At 38.6% G+C, this 15155-nt stretch overlaps 1 protein-coding gene across 2 annotated transcripts; it reads left to right on the forward strand.

Annotated features, from left to right (window-relative positions):
* The first annotated feature begins 3752 nt into the window (after positions 1-3752).
* LOC105389680 (odorant receptor 13a) lies at positions 3753-14752 on the forward strand. Of its 2 annotated transcripts, XM_048623675.1 has the most exons (9): positions 10889-10996; positions 12080-12332; positions 12491-12598; positions 12816-13112; positions 13315-13454; positions 13540-13642; positions 13757-13852; positions 14151-14306; positions 14464-14752. In XM_048623675.1, coding segments are annotated over exons 1-9 (1209 nt in total). In that variant the 5' UTR covers positions 10889-10994; the 3' UTR covers positions 14518-14752. The 2 variants fall into 2 exon arrangements, with proteins under 2 accessions (XP_048479633.1, XP_048479632.1); XM_048623676.1 differs by lacking the exons at positions 10889-10996; positions 12080-12332; positions 12491-12598; ... (2 more) ...; positions 13540-13642; positions 13757-13852 and adding exons at positions 3753-3922; positions 4036-4143; positions 4639-5075; positions 5180-5282; positions 5368-5463.
* The last annotated feature ends 403 nt before the right edge of the window (positions 14753-15155 follow it).

Consider the following 15155-nt stretch of genomic DNA (forward strand, 5'->3'; position numbering starts at 1 on the left):
CTATTGCTAACAGCTTTATTTATTTTAACATTTTTATTTATTTAACATAAATTTTACGTACTTACATCTAACGAAATTTATCAAATATATAAACTACATAACTAAGTGTATTAAATTATAATATCCCCAAAACGGTTTAAATTAGTGTTTATGATATCCGCAAAAGGTAGTAGGTACGTGGCTCGTTATTCGACGTAATCATTGTCCATAATCTGCTTTTTATATAATTACATTCATTACCCAATTAACATATCGATCAGCCAAGTGCTCGTCCTTCATCACACATTCAGAGTTCCGTATCTACCAAATAAATTAAGAATTTTGATTCTGTGCAATGCCAAAGCAACTGACGCTAATCTGACTGGCTGATCCTTACACCGCGGTATCTATCTATCCTCTATCCTCTATCCCTAGTCAGCTATACGAAAATAAGTGAGGGAATATTAAGTAATAGACATAAGAAGTATATCATTTAGGGCGGATTCGGCCAACGTCGAGTAACTATTTACTCACGAGTAAACTACCAGTTACTCGCGAGTAAGCAGATTTTGCATTCTACCAAACCTGAAAACAAGATAACTAGCTTATCCCAAGAATAAAATGTTATACCTACCGCCAAAATTGACCGTGTAACGAGCTTATCCGAGAGTAATTTTGTAATGGCGGCAGCACATCAGCTGATTAGAAAACCGTCATAATGACATATAAACACATCTGTCAAAACATAAACAAAAGTACGTTAAAAGGCAAAGTCTCAGAATAACAACAGCGAATAAAATTTTAAAACATAAACAATTTCATACTTTTATAATCCATTCAAACTAAGTTGGCATGTCATTTCTATTGCATGCTTTGAAACGCAGCTATTTTTATTTTAGTTGCATTACAGTTTCGTTCCTCGTTCATTCAATTTAATCATGGTATAACTTGGTAGAATGCAAATGTACTTAGACCTGGTTTCTCATGATTCTGTTAGTTACAGTCTCAATAACGGATTTGCTGACGACGCGTTTAAGGATTATTACCCTTGTTAACTGGATGAGTCCCACGACGAAAATCTAACAGACCATTCATAAATCCAGCATTATGTGTATCATTCACTCATTTCCCTCACACTTCACTCAATATTCTGTCATATTCATTGAAATTTGTTGTCTATGTCTCTGTGATTTCAAACAACCTCAAACAACCAAACTTTTTGGTTTTGAGGTTATGGAGATGCTGAAGGTGGTAGAGCATCCCCATGCAAAGGGAGGATCCTCCGACCAGGCCGGGTGGTGTGGCCTGGCGGGCAGCTGCCCAACGGTTAGCGTTGTGGATTTGTATATATAGCAGCGTAGGTGAGAAACTTCGTATGCGCGATGTAGGATTTTCATAGTAATTTGCGTAGTACCCATACATCTTCTCTGTATTGCGTTCCGAGCGCCATCTGTTGATCTTCGTCTGAACTAGTGGCTAGGAGTCCGCCACATCACTCCCCCACCGAGACCGGAGGGCGATAGTCTTCAGTGCAGCCGAGAGTCTTGATTGCCAGCCAGTGCCGCGTAGTCCGCAGTGAGTCGGGACTGTGAGTGCGGTGAGGAGTCCCCAGTGAGTCGGGGTGATGCTGCAGTGGCGATGTCCACGGTGAGTCGGGATGAGCCTGCAGTGGAGCATGGTGGCAGAGTGGGTCGAGGGTGTGACCAGGCCTGCGCGTTCGCTGCATGCTGGTGGTCATGATGCCCTTTGAGACCGGATGCTGGCTGGTTGGCTCCAGGGGCTGCTTGCTGAGAGTTCTGCTGCGCGGCTGTTGAGGTGAGGAGAGAAAGTCGATGGAAGATGGCGTGGAGGCTGCTCTGCGGGTCTTTAGAAGGCTGCGCTGATGTTCTTCACGGGGTCACCACTATGGAGATGCTGAAGGTGGTAGAGCATCCCCATGCAAAGGGAGGATCCTCCGACCAGGCCGGGTGGTGTGGCCTGGCGGGCAGCTGCCCAACGGTTAGCGTTGGGGATTTGTATATATAGCAGCGTAGGTGAGAAACTTCGTATGCGCGATGTAGGATTTTCATAGTAATTTGCGTAGTACCCATACATCTTCTCTGTATTGCGTTCCGAGCGCCATCTGTTGATCTTCGTCTGAACTAGTGGCTAGGAGTCCGCCACAAGGTTGCCATGGTTACTATTTCTACCGAGGTTGTTTTTTTACATCCGTCATTGAAAATAATATTACTACGCCAGCATGCCCTTTGAAAAACAATACAACGAACAAGATGGACTGTCAGTGCAAAAGAAACTTCTCGGGAAATAACATATCAATTTCTAAGTAAGGTCTTATTTTAAAATATTTTGTTAGAAGATTTTTCACTTAATTCAATAGTTCTCATTAAGTCATTAGGTTTAACTTCTTGAATCTACCTCTGTGGTCTAGTGGTAGAAGCTCAGCTTCATCACCCGGATCACCAGGGATCCCGGGTTCGATTTCCAGGTAGGGCCATCAATTTGTGTTTCTATATTGCGGTTCCAAGTTAGGTTAGGACATTAAATTTAAACTTTTATCTCGGTTTGACATTATATAAAACCCAGACAGTATTTCGCTTCATTTTTTATGTCACACAACATCTAGTTCGTATATTGTTTATCAAAGGCTCTGTTCATTTTTCCATCTTGAATTCTTGAGAGATGTGTCAAAAGTCAACACCCGTTGCCTGGTTACCGGTCTTAACCAAGTCTTAGCGGAACCCCACAGCAGCAATCAAGTTTATCACCCGATCAAGGGAGTTAACCCCGTGATTTAGCATGGTGGGACACTCACTAAGCTTAACGGTCCAACACGTAACCAAACCGAGGTATTTTTAACCTAACCGAATGGCGTGAAATTAGGCCTTATCCTAGATATTTACTCGCGTATAATTTTAATCCCGGTATAGTTATTCTCGTGTAACGTGATGTTTGGACGAATTCACCCTTAAATATATTTGTTTGCCTTTTGAATCGAAGAACATGACAGACATGACATGAGCATGGGGTACAAGGGAAGCTGGTAAGAATTTCTAAGAGAAACCGCAGATCAAAGCAAATACTTACATAATTATTATACACACTCGCGAACAATGAAAAAGTTCCACCTGCCATTACCGTTCCATAGGGCACTGGAACGTTTTCATTGCTCGTGAGTGTATAATAAAAATCACAGAAAAAATGCTCTGTGGTAATAATTTGTAGGGGGCTCCAAGTTAATACCTACTTATACCTAACGATCCATAACATTAAAATCTAAGTCTAATCGTAGGTATATTAACTCAATAACAGGACAGGGACCGGACGGTACCCGAGTACATAATTAAGTAAAGCAGTACTTACTTATTTCAAGACCTTGCAGATATACCTAATAGTGAATAGTTATTTTCTTTAAAATACCTTCAGGTTCCTACAAACATTTTGCACTCATTGACCTATTTTCTCTTGAGATAAAATGAAATGAGCTGGATATAGATTTAAATGCTTTACAGTTTACATTATTTAGCTAATTTATAAATTTTGCATAGGTTTGCAGGCAACAAATATAATTCAAGTAATTACTCAAACAGGTTTAAGTTCTAGTTCGCTCACAAAAAGTAACCATGTAAGTAAAATAATGATGACACTTAAAACTCCAATCGTTTTACTCTATCCATCATGCATATTTTAAAGGATACCGAGAGCTCTAAGCTTGGACTACGTACGTATCGTGCGTCTGTTCCTGTGGTTCAACGGCGCGTGGCCGGGGGACGAGCTCGGGGAGCATGTTCCACTATTCATCCGCTACCACAAGTACCACGTGCTCGGCCAGTTCACGCTGGGCCTGGCCGGGGAAGTCAACTTCCTGCGCAAGTTCTACAAAGATATCTCCTTCCTCATGCTGGGACACGTTTATATTACGACTTTCTTGACTTTGGTTACTCTTGTAAGTACTTACAAGTGGCATTTAAAGAGTTCATATCGACTCTAACCAGCTCTATATAGGTAGAGCCAATGTGTGTTTATTGATTAATTGTTTGACTTAGGACTTATCTCCAGGTGCGGTCGTCATTACCACATTTTAGAGAATACAGGAACATCATAAAGATTTTTCTGACAGAATTTCATTTGTGCTATCACAAGCATAAGGGAAAATATGAGGCAAAGGTAAATTCAAGATCTTATAAATATTAATTTGTAATTAGGTAGCTAGGTACTTATTTGTTTGCACTCACTGTGCCCTCGCTACGAAATGAAATTATTGGAGGTAGTGTATGTTGTAGGCAGTTAAGTTGATCAAATCCTTACTAATATTATAAATGCGAAAGTAACTGTGTCTGTCTGTCTGTCTGTCTGTTACTCTTTCACGCCAAAACTACTGAACGGATTTGAATGAAATTTGGTATACATACGGTCTGGACCCTGGGAAAGAACATAGGCTACTTTTTATCCCGGAATTCCCACGGGAAAACTTTTTAAGGCGAAGCGAAGCGCGCGGGAACAGCTAGTATTAAATATTACTAAATCCTTAAATAGGTACTAACTTAACATTAGCTTAACATAAATTTTCAGTGTTTTAAAAATAATATATGCTACATGTCTTGCGCTACTCCTCTGTATGAAAGGCTAATGTTCCTGCGTCATCTACCTATATACTTACAGATCTGTGCGTTCTGGGACTGGCTCTCTTACTGGTTCGCGCTGTACCAGATGGCGCTGATGGTGCTGGGCATGACGCTGTTCAACGCGCTGCCCGTGTACAAGAGCATCCAGGCGGGCGCGTTCACCACCACGGACCTGCGCAATAAATCACTAGAGTTCGCCGTCTACTATACAACCCCACTATTTCACTGCTACGACCACTTTTACTTAGCTACAACGCTCAATTTGTACGTGTCTTACTTAACTTCATGTAGCGTCTGCGCCCAGGACTTGCTCTTGTCTTTAATGATATTCCAGATTATTGGTCACATTCAAATCCTAAATAACAGTATTGAAAATATTCCAATTGCAAAAGGATTGAAATACAACATGGAGGAAAATACGGAGGTTGGCATGAAGTTGATAGCAATTATAGATCATCATCGGGAAATAGTAAGGTTGGTTCACTTACTTCTAATTATATAGTTACCGACCATATTATGCTCATTACCCGTGCCAAATATCTATGTTATGTGATATGAATAGCTTCAATCAATTTCAGGTTTGCTGCTAATATATCTTCATTCTTTGGACCCATGCTGGCCATCAACTATATGTTTCATCTGGTCAGTGGATGTATATTACTTTTAGAATGTTCACGACCCGTAAGTTTGTATTAAGATTACGTTGTCGAATAATTTCTTTGGTTGGTCGTTTCAAAATTCTCGTTTAGAGTATGATCTTTTTCAGGATCCTGAAACCCTGGCTCGCTTCGGTCCTCTCACCGTTATTGTATTTGGAGAATTAATACAAATATCTGTGATATTTGAAATCGTCGGTTACATAGTAAGCACACACACATGCACTATTTGAGCACATGCAATATTTCAAAGATTGAAAATCATTTACATATACAATACCATTTGAAATTAAATTAGTGTCGCTTACAGTTCACTGGCAAATAAAAGAAATCATCATTAACTTGCGTATACTCCTCTTCATCCTTATATAGAGTAAGTAAGTATGTAGTAGTAAGTATATGGTTGTGTGATCGTACAGAGCGAGAAGCTGATCGACGCGGCGTACTGCATGCCGTGGGAGAGCATGGACGTCAGCAACCAGAAGACGGTCAAGTTCTTCCTGAGCCGCATCCAGACGCCCATCCAGCTCACCGCCATGGGCATCGTGCCCGTCGGCGTGCAGACCATGCTCAAGGTACATTCATACACAACCATTTTTTTTTATCTGCATATTTTAACACTCGTCCTCTGATTTAGTTTGATACGCTCAGGTGCAAAACCATGCCTCGTGCACAAAATAAGCGACTTACACATTTTGGGTAACATAAGGGAGTCTACACACCAAACCCGCCGACCCGCCGACACAGCCCGGCGGCTTGGTGTCGGCGACTTTGTTTCAAGAATCATGTCGGCGACTCGTACCCGCGCGTGCAAGTACTAAAAAAGTTGTACTGATTTCTTGCCGCCGACACTCACCGACACAGCCCCATGACACATGTTGGCGGGTTGGCGGGTTTGGGTCGCCGACACCAAGCCGCCGGGCTGTGTCGGCGGGTTTGGTGTGTAGACTCCTTAAGGCACTATTAAGGAGTCTACACACCAAACCCGCCGACCCGCCGACACAGCCCGGCGGCTTGGTGTCGGCGACTTTGTTTCAAGAATCATGTCGGCGACTCGTACCCGCGCGTGCAAGTCGGCGGCATGGCCGGCGACTTGCGTACGCGCACGCTCAGTTGCCCGCCGACACTCCACGTTCGTACACACTGCAATCACTAACTAAAAAAGTTGTACTGATTTCTTGCCGCCGACTAACTCACCGACACAGCCCCATGACACATGTTGGCGGGTTGGCGGGTTTGGCTCGCCGACACCAAGCCGCCGGGCTGTGTCGGCGGGTCGGCGGGTTTGGTGTGTAGACTCCTTTACAAATATATTTTTTTGTTGCAGATACTGAAAACAACTTTCTCTTATTTCGCATTACTGAAATCAATGAACGAATAATGTCATTCTTCATATATAGGTTATATATCCAAACTAAACTTTTTTTTTCAATAATTCATATGTCATGTACTCGTAGCTCATGTACGAATGTAAGCCAAATTTTATAGATCATTAAATATACATACTTAACCGGGAACCTGCTATCCTTTCTATTTGTATATTTATTTTTCCTGAGTACTTTAACTAAATAAACTAAAAGAGGAGTCAGGATCATCGTGGCATATCGTCCACCAAGACAACTGCACCCTGCATTGGATAGTACCGCTCGCCAACTGCTTCGCCGCGTATAAAATACTTGAGTGGATGAATATCAAACTGCCATATGTCACGTCCACGCAAAATTTGGGAAATGGAGGTTTTTGTTTTCTCTATTATTTAATGGTCATAGAACTTGCCCGTGATTTAATCAGTTGACTTGTGACCTTAAGAATGTATTTTAATAAACAAATCCATTATAACACTCATAGAAAGGCGTAAAAGTTAATAAACAGTTTGGACTTATAGCAGTTTGATATGCCCATACAAGACTTATGCTGTTTTGATATGAGTCATAAGGACTTATAGTTGTTTGAAAAATACAAATATCATGGGCCAGACTCAGTAAGACTAATATGGTCTATATTCTATTAAATACAATGAAGTTAACCAACCAAAATTTATCGGTAGAAGAGTACCTACCTACCGTATTATATTCTAGCCGATACGGCCCTGTGTTTACTACGAAAATGCTTTGTGATTGACACGTGGGTTGGAAAAAAAAGAGTTTTAAACTTACTTCGCCATAGTTTTCTGTCGTTTTTTTGCTACACTCTTCAATCTGTTCCTTTTCCGAGCTTTATCAGGGTCCACAATCACAATTTCCTCAACATTTTCATTCATATTCGTTATAAAACACTGGGAGCACACACCACAGCCTCGAAATTCTCACCAAGACTGACGCCATGTTGAAAAAATTACGCTCTGTGATTGGCCGGAATGGACTTGTGAAAATTTGTAATGCGAAACGGTTAGACTTAAAAGGATTTGAAAAAAACTTACTTTTTTAACGGCCTTTTTCTCATGGATGCCTTGCACTTATTGGAACTTGAAGGGCATAGGCAAACTGACATTTCAACGGAGAACACGACCAAATCAAAAAGTCAATTTTTCGGGTAGGTGGACATATGGCAGTTTGATATTCATCCACTCACTTATACTACGTCTTCTTCAGATTCAGATGGGGCCCTATAATTACCCCTAGCATAATGACGGGTCGAGAACCTATTTAATTAGGCACCTACTTGTATATTTATTAATAAATTAGAATTTTACTCATGTGTATATTTTTTCCTACCAATTATGTTAATATAAAAAATTTAGTAACCACTACCACAACTTGACGAAAATTGCACATTAGTCAACTTATTACATATTCCTATAATCTTAGGACCGTTAACTCTGATAATGTTCAATAACATCCGTTGTGTTAACTGCTCGTTCCTTATTTAAATTAATAAAAAACATGCGATGGTGACAAGTGAATGTAGGACTAACCTAAAACTTTTATTTATTGCTTATTACTTAAATATATATTTTTATGTATGTTTGTACATTCTAATAAGCGTACTATGATGAAACATAACGCATATAGACATATAAAGGCTCTCACAGTCTTTGATAACCACAAAGAATAATAAGGGCTATTATTTCTTTGTGTTTGTAATTAAATTGGCACTAACTACGCAATTCTGAGTGGAGCCCAACCCAAGTAATAGTGTATCCATTGTGACCTTGTAAAGTCAGGGTCCAAACGAAGCAAGTGATACGTAAGAGGCATCTTCACCATTCAAATATTTTACACCCTGTCCTTGTACCGCTATAAAAAGAGCTGAGTAAGTATAAGTACCACTGACTGTAACTGATTGTCATCAATTTTTTTTAAATTCATTCCTTTTTTTTGGCAGTTACTTAATCAGATTACTAATCATTATACTAGCAAAAAAAAGTGTTAATAGTTCATATACTGCTGTGACCGCGGTATGCGTTCGGTGTTCGGATACCGACGCATCCGTTTCTGTCCGATGCCGAGTCGGCCGGTCGGTGGATATTTCGCTTTGATGGCGGAAGATGAAGTAGAATTGTTAAACACATTTTAGTTAAACACATTTATTTACAAAAGCACAATACAATTTACAGACACATAGATTTGCCAAACCGTGAGGTTTGTTGGCAGAAAATCCTCTCGTTTACAATGCGAAGTTTACATTGTATTGAGCAAGTATGTAAGTACACAAATGAACAATATAAGAAGGTACAGATCAATCATAATCATCTTGATAAGGCAGAAGATAGGTAATTGTACATGCGTAATGAGATTAATGAGTCATATAGGTATTCCATTGACGCTTTCATGGTCATCGGCTAGAGACCAATGATGGTAAACATTGGGGAGTGAAAACGGAAAGACCAAGAAGGCTGAAATGACGGGATCAATTCCCAGGTAGGCGGATATTAAAATTTGTGCAAACGCAGAAAATTTTCTAGGGTTACCCGCTTCTGTGATGCTCTGATGAAAGGATAAGTGTATAAATATTGATAAATCCTCAGAAGGTTTAAGTACAGTCCATCTATAAAGTTATGAAAATAAAGAGTGCGATTACGCAAAGACTTTTTGTCATTAACTTAAAGATACGACAGTCGATTGTTCCATGAATCCTTCTATTGGTGAAGTATTCGTGGGACAATCGACTGTTTATGAACCATTTAGAATCTGTCAATAGTATTCTCTGGGATAAAAAAATACTTTAAATACATTATAAATAACAATTAAATAACAATTGATAATTCCTTTTTAATTTGCCTATTAAGGTGTTTAGATCCATTAAATACCGGCTTAAGCAATTCGTAAAGATCTATTCCATTTTCAGGAATTTATAGATGGACTGTAAAATCGTGTTTCAAATAATTGTGCATGTTGGCGCTACGGGCTACGGGGCTACGATTGCTACGGGCTACGGGCTACGGCGTAGCGCGTAGTAGCAGTTTTGGTAGCTCGTAGTAATATGAAAATTAGTAAGTATCTAAATAATTAGTTATTCTTTTCCGTATTAATTTAACGATAATTCTATATCAATTATTACAAGGTACTAGGAACTGTCTTTAAAAATTTACCCTGATGTTCACTAACATCTGGCCCAGTGCATGCTTAACGTGGAACATGACTAAGCATAATCATTATAAATCACAATTCACATAAGGTTTAATTAGGTTTGGTCGTAGTCTCTAATTACAATTGAATGTACTTTAGGTAGCTAGATATGTGGCAACCCCAACGCAAATAATATGACCCTAAGACTCTTGGGTAAAAGACAGATGAATCACATTATAATTTATCAATACTTACCAACAATCTGTATACGTTAAGTTCTTTTTTTGTCAGGTAGTATCAATCATATATAAGCGATGGTATACATTGTGCTTCAATTCCAAAGAACGTTCCAATTCCAATTCTGATTCTGATTCTGATTCAGATTCCAGTGTTACCACTGCTTCCGTGGATGATAAAATTTATCTATTTGCGCTGCAATAGCCTATACGTGTCCCTCTTGCTGACTGTACATACAATACTTTTCTGCATAATTTAATATTGATACTAATAGGTATACGATAAGGGTCGGTGAAACATAAAGGATAAAGGCAGACAAAGGCTCTCACAGTGTTTGATAATATAATCATAAAGAATAACAAGGGCTTATTTTTTTGGTTCCGTACCTCTAATGGTAAAAAGTAAACCTTTTATGGGATCATTTTTTCCGTTCCTCCGTCGATCTGATTGTCTGTCACGATCACGAGCCCTTTTTTCGGGAACGCATGAATTGAGTTAAAATAATATATTTCTTCGTTTCTGGAAACTATGTAAAAATCACCTTCTATGTTAACGGAACAAAAAGATACAGCCATTTGTTTTCAAGAATCGCTCTCGTGTAAATCTAAATTCATAGGGTATTTCCCGGTAACCTAGATATATTTTTCGGCTTACTATACCCGTCGTGCGAGTCTCACACGCACCTGAAGGTTCTTAATTGTCACTGCGCAACTCCAGCGGAATCCTAGTAAAAACTTACCTACTCCTAACAATAAAATATAGCAGCTGGTGTATTATATTATATCTCATTCACATCGCATGCAGTTGATATTGCTATTGGTAGTTGATGGTGTATACTTGCCAAATTAGATGGGTTTATAGGACACTTTAAATGATGAAAAAATGTTTGAAATGAATTAGCTTCGAAATGTAGGTATATTGTCATTATTTATAACAGTTTTATCTGCAAAGGACCTCCCATGTGAATTTGATTCATACGAAAAGCTTTGACAATGTAAGTGCATAAGATACTCAGATAATATGGAAGTAAATAAAACTATCAATTCAGTAGTATATTATCTTGCAATAAAGAATCTAAATGTAAATATAGATAAAACGACATAGGAAGTCACAGTTTCAGAAATATAATAAATCATCTAGGCAAAACACAAAGGTAAAGTTCGATGGAGTTAAATTTCGTGATATCAATATCAATAGACATAGACACTGTAACTGTAAATGTTTTAAATATTTTATATAGAAAGCGTTTGCAATAATAATTATAGATTTGTGTACTTACATACTTACACGTGTTTTAAATAAAAATAATATATCCAGTGTACATAGTGTACAAGCATCGTAGCTACCGACATAAATAAACGAACTACATAGTTTAGTCAAAAGGTTACTGTACACACATAATTATTTATTTATAGGTAATATAATATCTTATATTTCTTTGTACATGCCACAATTCAATTTAATTAAAATTATTATGAAAGTTGATTATGATAATGTAATTATGTCTAATGGATATCTGTATAATTAATCAAAATGTTCTAGTAGTTATTTTAAAATAATTGTTGCATGCTTTTGCATACTATTGTGTATACCTACATACATATCTACATTTATTACCTATTTAGTTTTTGAAATCGAACCGTTGCTGCATACCGAATATTCGTTCGCTATAACTTGCCTGACACTAATAATTATTGTAAGAACAAATTTTTTCATGTTTCCCGGAAATAAATCCACTGCTGGGTACGTATAAAAAATTTGTTCGTCGTAATATGAAACCGGTAGAAGTTATAAGTTTGTTTCTAATGAATTTCGGGGTCGTGCTTTTAGGTAAGAAAATATCTTCTAAATCTTATAATTTGTAATTTTTTGTATACCTGCAAGTTTAGTAGATAGTACTTTTGGTGCCATTTTGTTGTTTGAAAGAATGTAATTTTTTAGTCATACGTTTAAATACCACCCATATTGTTCCATATGCATGTATAAACTTTGCAGTCCATACAGGAAATATCGTATATACTCGTACACTCGAGTGAGCCAACGTTCAGCCCGCCCCTCCATCCAGGTACATTTCCAGGAAACCTGGAGCTCTAAGCCTGGACTACGTGCGGACGGTGCGGCGGTTCCTGTGGTTCAGCGGCGCGTGGCCGGGCGAGGTGTTCGACGAGGCGGTCCCCAGGTTCATCCACTGCCACAAGTACCTCATCGTGGTACAGTACGTGCTAGGCCTCATCGGACAAATTAACTTCCTTTGGAAATTCAACAAAGAGATCTCCTTTCTAATGATGGGACACGTTTATATAACTACTTTCTTGACTTCGGTTACCTTAGTAAGTATTTTCCGACGGATTAGATAGGATGAGCTCAAGTTTTATATTATGGTTTATGCATACTTAGGAGTTCGACAAGACACATCCACTTTTTATTATGGAATCTAAAGACTTACTATATTGTAGAGCTAAGGAATAAACTAATCTATTTTTCACAGGTGCGATCATTATTACCATTTTTTCAAGAATATAAAAATATCACAGAGGAATTCCTGACAGAGTTTCATTTATATTACCACAAAACTAAAGGCAAATATGAGGCAGAGGTACCTACCTACATTTTTATTCTAACTACTTAACGATACAATTTTATTACTTAAGTATACGTGATGATTGGTAGGATTTGATCAGTGAAATATAGGCATATTTACTGGACGACGCGATTTTCAGAATCAAATTAATCTAGAATAACAATTCCTGAGTCACCCACTTTCAGCTTACTATACGTTTACCTTTTGCAACAGCTTGTATATTTTTTTACAGATTTGTGCATTCTGGGACTGGTTGTCGAGCTGGTTCGCTCTGTACCAGATGGCGCTGATGGTGCTGGGCATGACGCTGTTCAACGTGCTGCCCGTGTACAAGAGCGTCCAGGCGGGCGCGTTCACCACCACGGACCTGCACAACGTCACTGTAGAGTTCGCCGTCTACTTCGACATCGCCGGCTTCCACTGCTACGACCACTTCTACATACTCACCGCATTGAACTTTTACTTCTCCTACATCACCTCGTGTAGCGTCTGCGTTCTAGACCTGCTATTGTGTCTCATAGTATTCCAAATCAAACTCAAAACTCAAACTCAAAATTTTTTATTCATCGTACAAATATAAAATTTTCTGATGAACGTCAATTTTTACAAATTACTCTCCGTTCGGATAAGGGGGGGCTCTTTCTGTCTAAGGAGAAGAACGGAGGCAAGAAACTCCTGAGCCATCTTTTCAAAAAAAGACTTAAAACTAGTTGGTATACAATACATAATAAATCATTGGTCACATTCAAATCCTAAATTATAAAATTGAAAATATTCGCACGCCGGAAGGACTGAAATACAACGAAGACGAAAATATGCAAGTTGGAAAAACATTAATTGCAATTATAGACCACCATCGTGATATCGTAAGGTTTGTATTAGAGGATTAATTCTAAGTTGGTATTCTAGCATTTTATTAGGTTTGTATCTTCCAAATAACATAAGTACTGTTTCAGATTTGCTGCATCGATATCTTCATTCTTTGGACCCCTGTTGGCCATCAACTATATGTTTCATCTGGTCAGTGGATGTATATTACTTTTGGAATGTGCCCGACCTGTAAGTTTCCGGATAGAATAACAAATTAAATCGACAGCATCCTTCCCTTTGGTTAACTTTGTTACAAAAATTTGCTCTCGAGGTATACCTATTCAACGGAATTGTATTTTTCAGGATCCCGAAACCCTGGCCCGATTTGGTCCTCTCACTGTTATAGTATTTGGAGAATTAATCCAACTATCAGTAATATTTGAAATCGTCGGTTATAAAGTAAGGAAACTCACTTGGCTTAAGTAGATGAAAATACCATAGCTCTCAAAAAGATATTTCTATCCAATAAGTAGTTTAAGGTTTATACATGATTGTCATCCTCAACCGTCAGCCAGAAAATTCACTGCTGGACATAGGGCTGAAGACTCAGGAGAGTCAGGAGTGTCAAAACTCTATCCAACTAACGGCCACCAGTCTAAGGTCGCGTAAACCGTTCTGTACGCTGAGCGGTGAAAGATAAATGGATTAACAAATAATAATAATAACATAGAATTTGAGGTGAATATGTTGTGCACAGAGCGAGAAGCTGATCGAAGCTGTATACTGCATGCCGTGGGAGAGCATGGACGTCAGCAACCAGAAGACGGTCAAGTTCTTCCTGAGCCGCATCCAGACGCCCATCCAGCTCACCGCCATGGGCATCGTGCCCGTCGGCGTGCAGACCATGCTGAAGGTCAGTCATGGTGTGGGTACCTACTATGTACAGGGCGACCTACTTATAAATATGTCCCAGATAAAATCCCGCGTATTCCAAGTTTCAATCTACCGAAAAATAATATACCATTTTAAAAACCCAATCGATTTTTCATATAAACTGATTTTTGTTACAGATATTGAAAACAACTTTATCTTATTTTGCTTTACTGAAATCAATCAGCGAATAATGGACAATTCTAGCTCAACAACAGAGAATACACCGAAAACCCAAATCAAGAAGAAATTGGGAAAATTTAGAGCAGTAGTAGGTATTTGTACGGTTCTTGTGTGTATGTAACGTTGATTTTGATTGTCTCTCAAATCCAAAGTTTGTAAATAGAATTATCTTATTTCATAACTTTTTCATTATTTTACTAGGAAAAACTACTTAGGTACATACAATAAAAACATCGACGCAAACAGTATATGTAAACCACTTATTTAGTATTTTGATAACCTTTATCGGGACATACTTATATACACCAAATAACTTCAGCAGCTAAGCAAGACAACATGTTTGACTACTTATACGTAACATTTTTATCTGGACTACTATCATAATAGAACTAACAAGTAGGTAGTGAACTACTGGAATAGACAAATGTCCTATATTCTTGGAAGTATGCTGAAGTACCTGTATCATGGATATAAGTGTTGTATCATGTATGGGACGGGGCTACAAAGGTTCCTCACTGAATGATGTACTTATCAACTATGCCCTAAATAGGTTAACAAATGCACTAAGGGCAGTTAGCAATACGGTAACACGACACAGCACTCTGTTACTTAGTTTCTCGTAAGGTAGAGTGAGCCCCATGCGCCTATT

This window comes from Plutella xylostella, chromosome 10, assembly GCF_932276165.1.
Source record: "Plutella xylostella chromosome 10, ilPluXylo3.1, whole genome shotgun sequence".
NCBI lineage: Eukaryota > Metazoa > Arthropoda > Insecta > Lepidoptera > Plutellidae > Plutella > Plutella xylostella.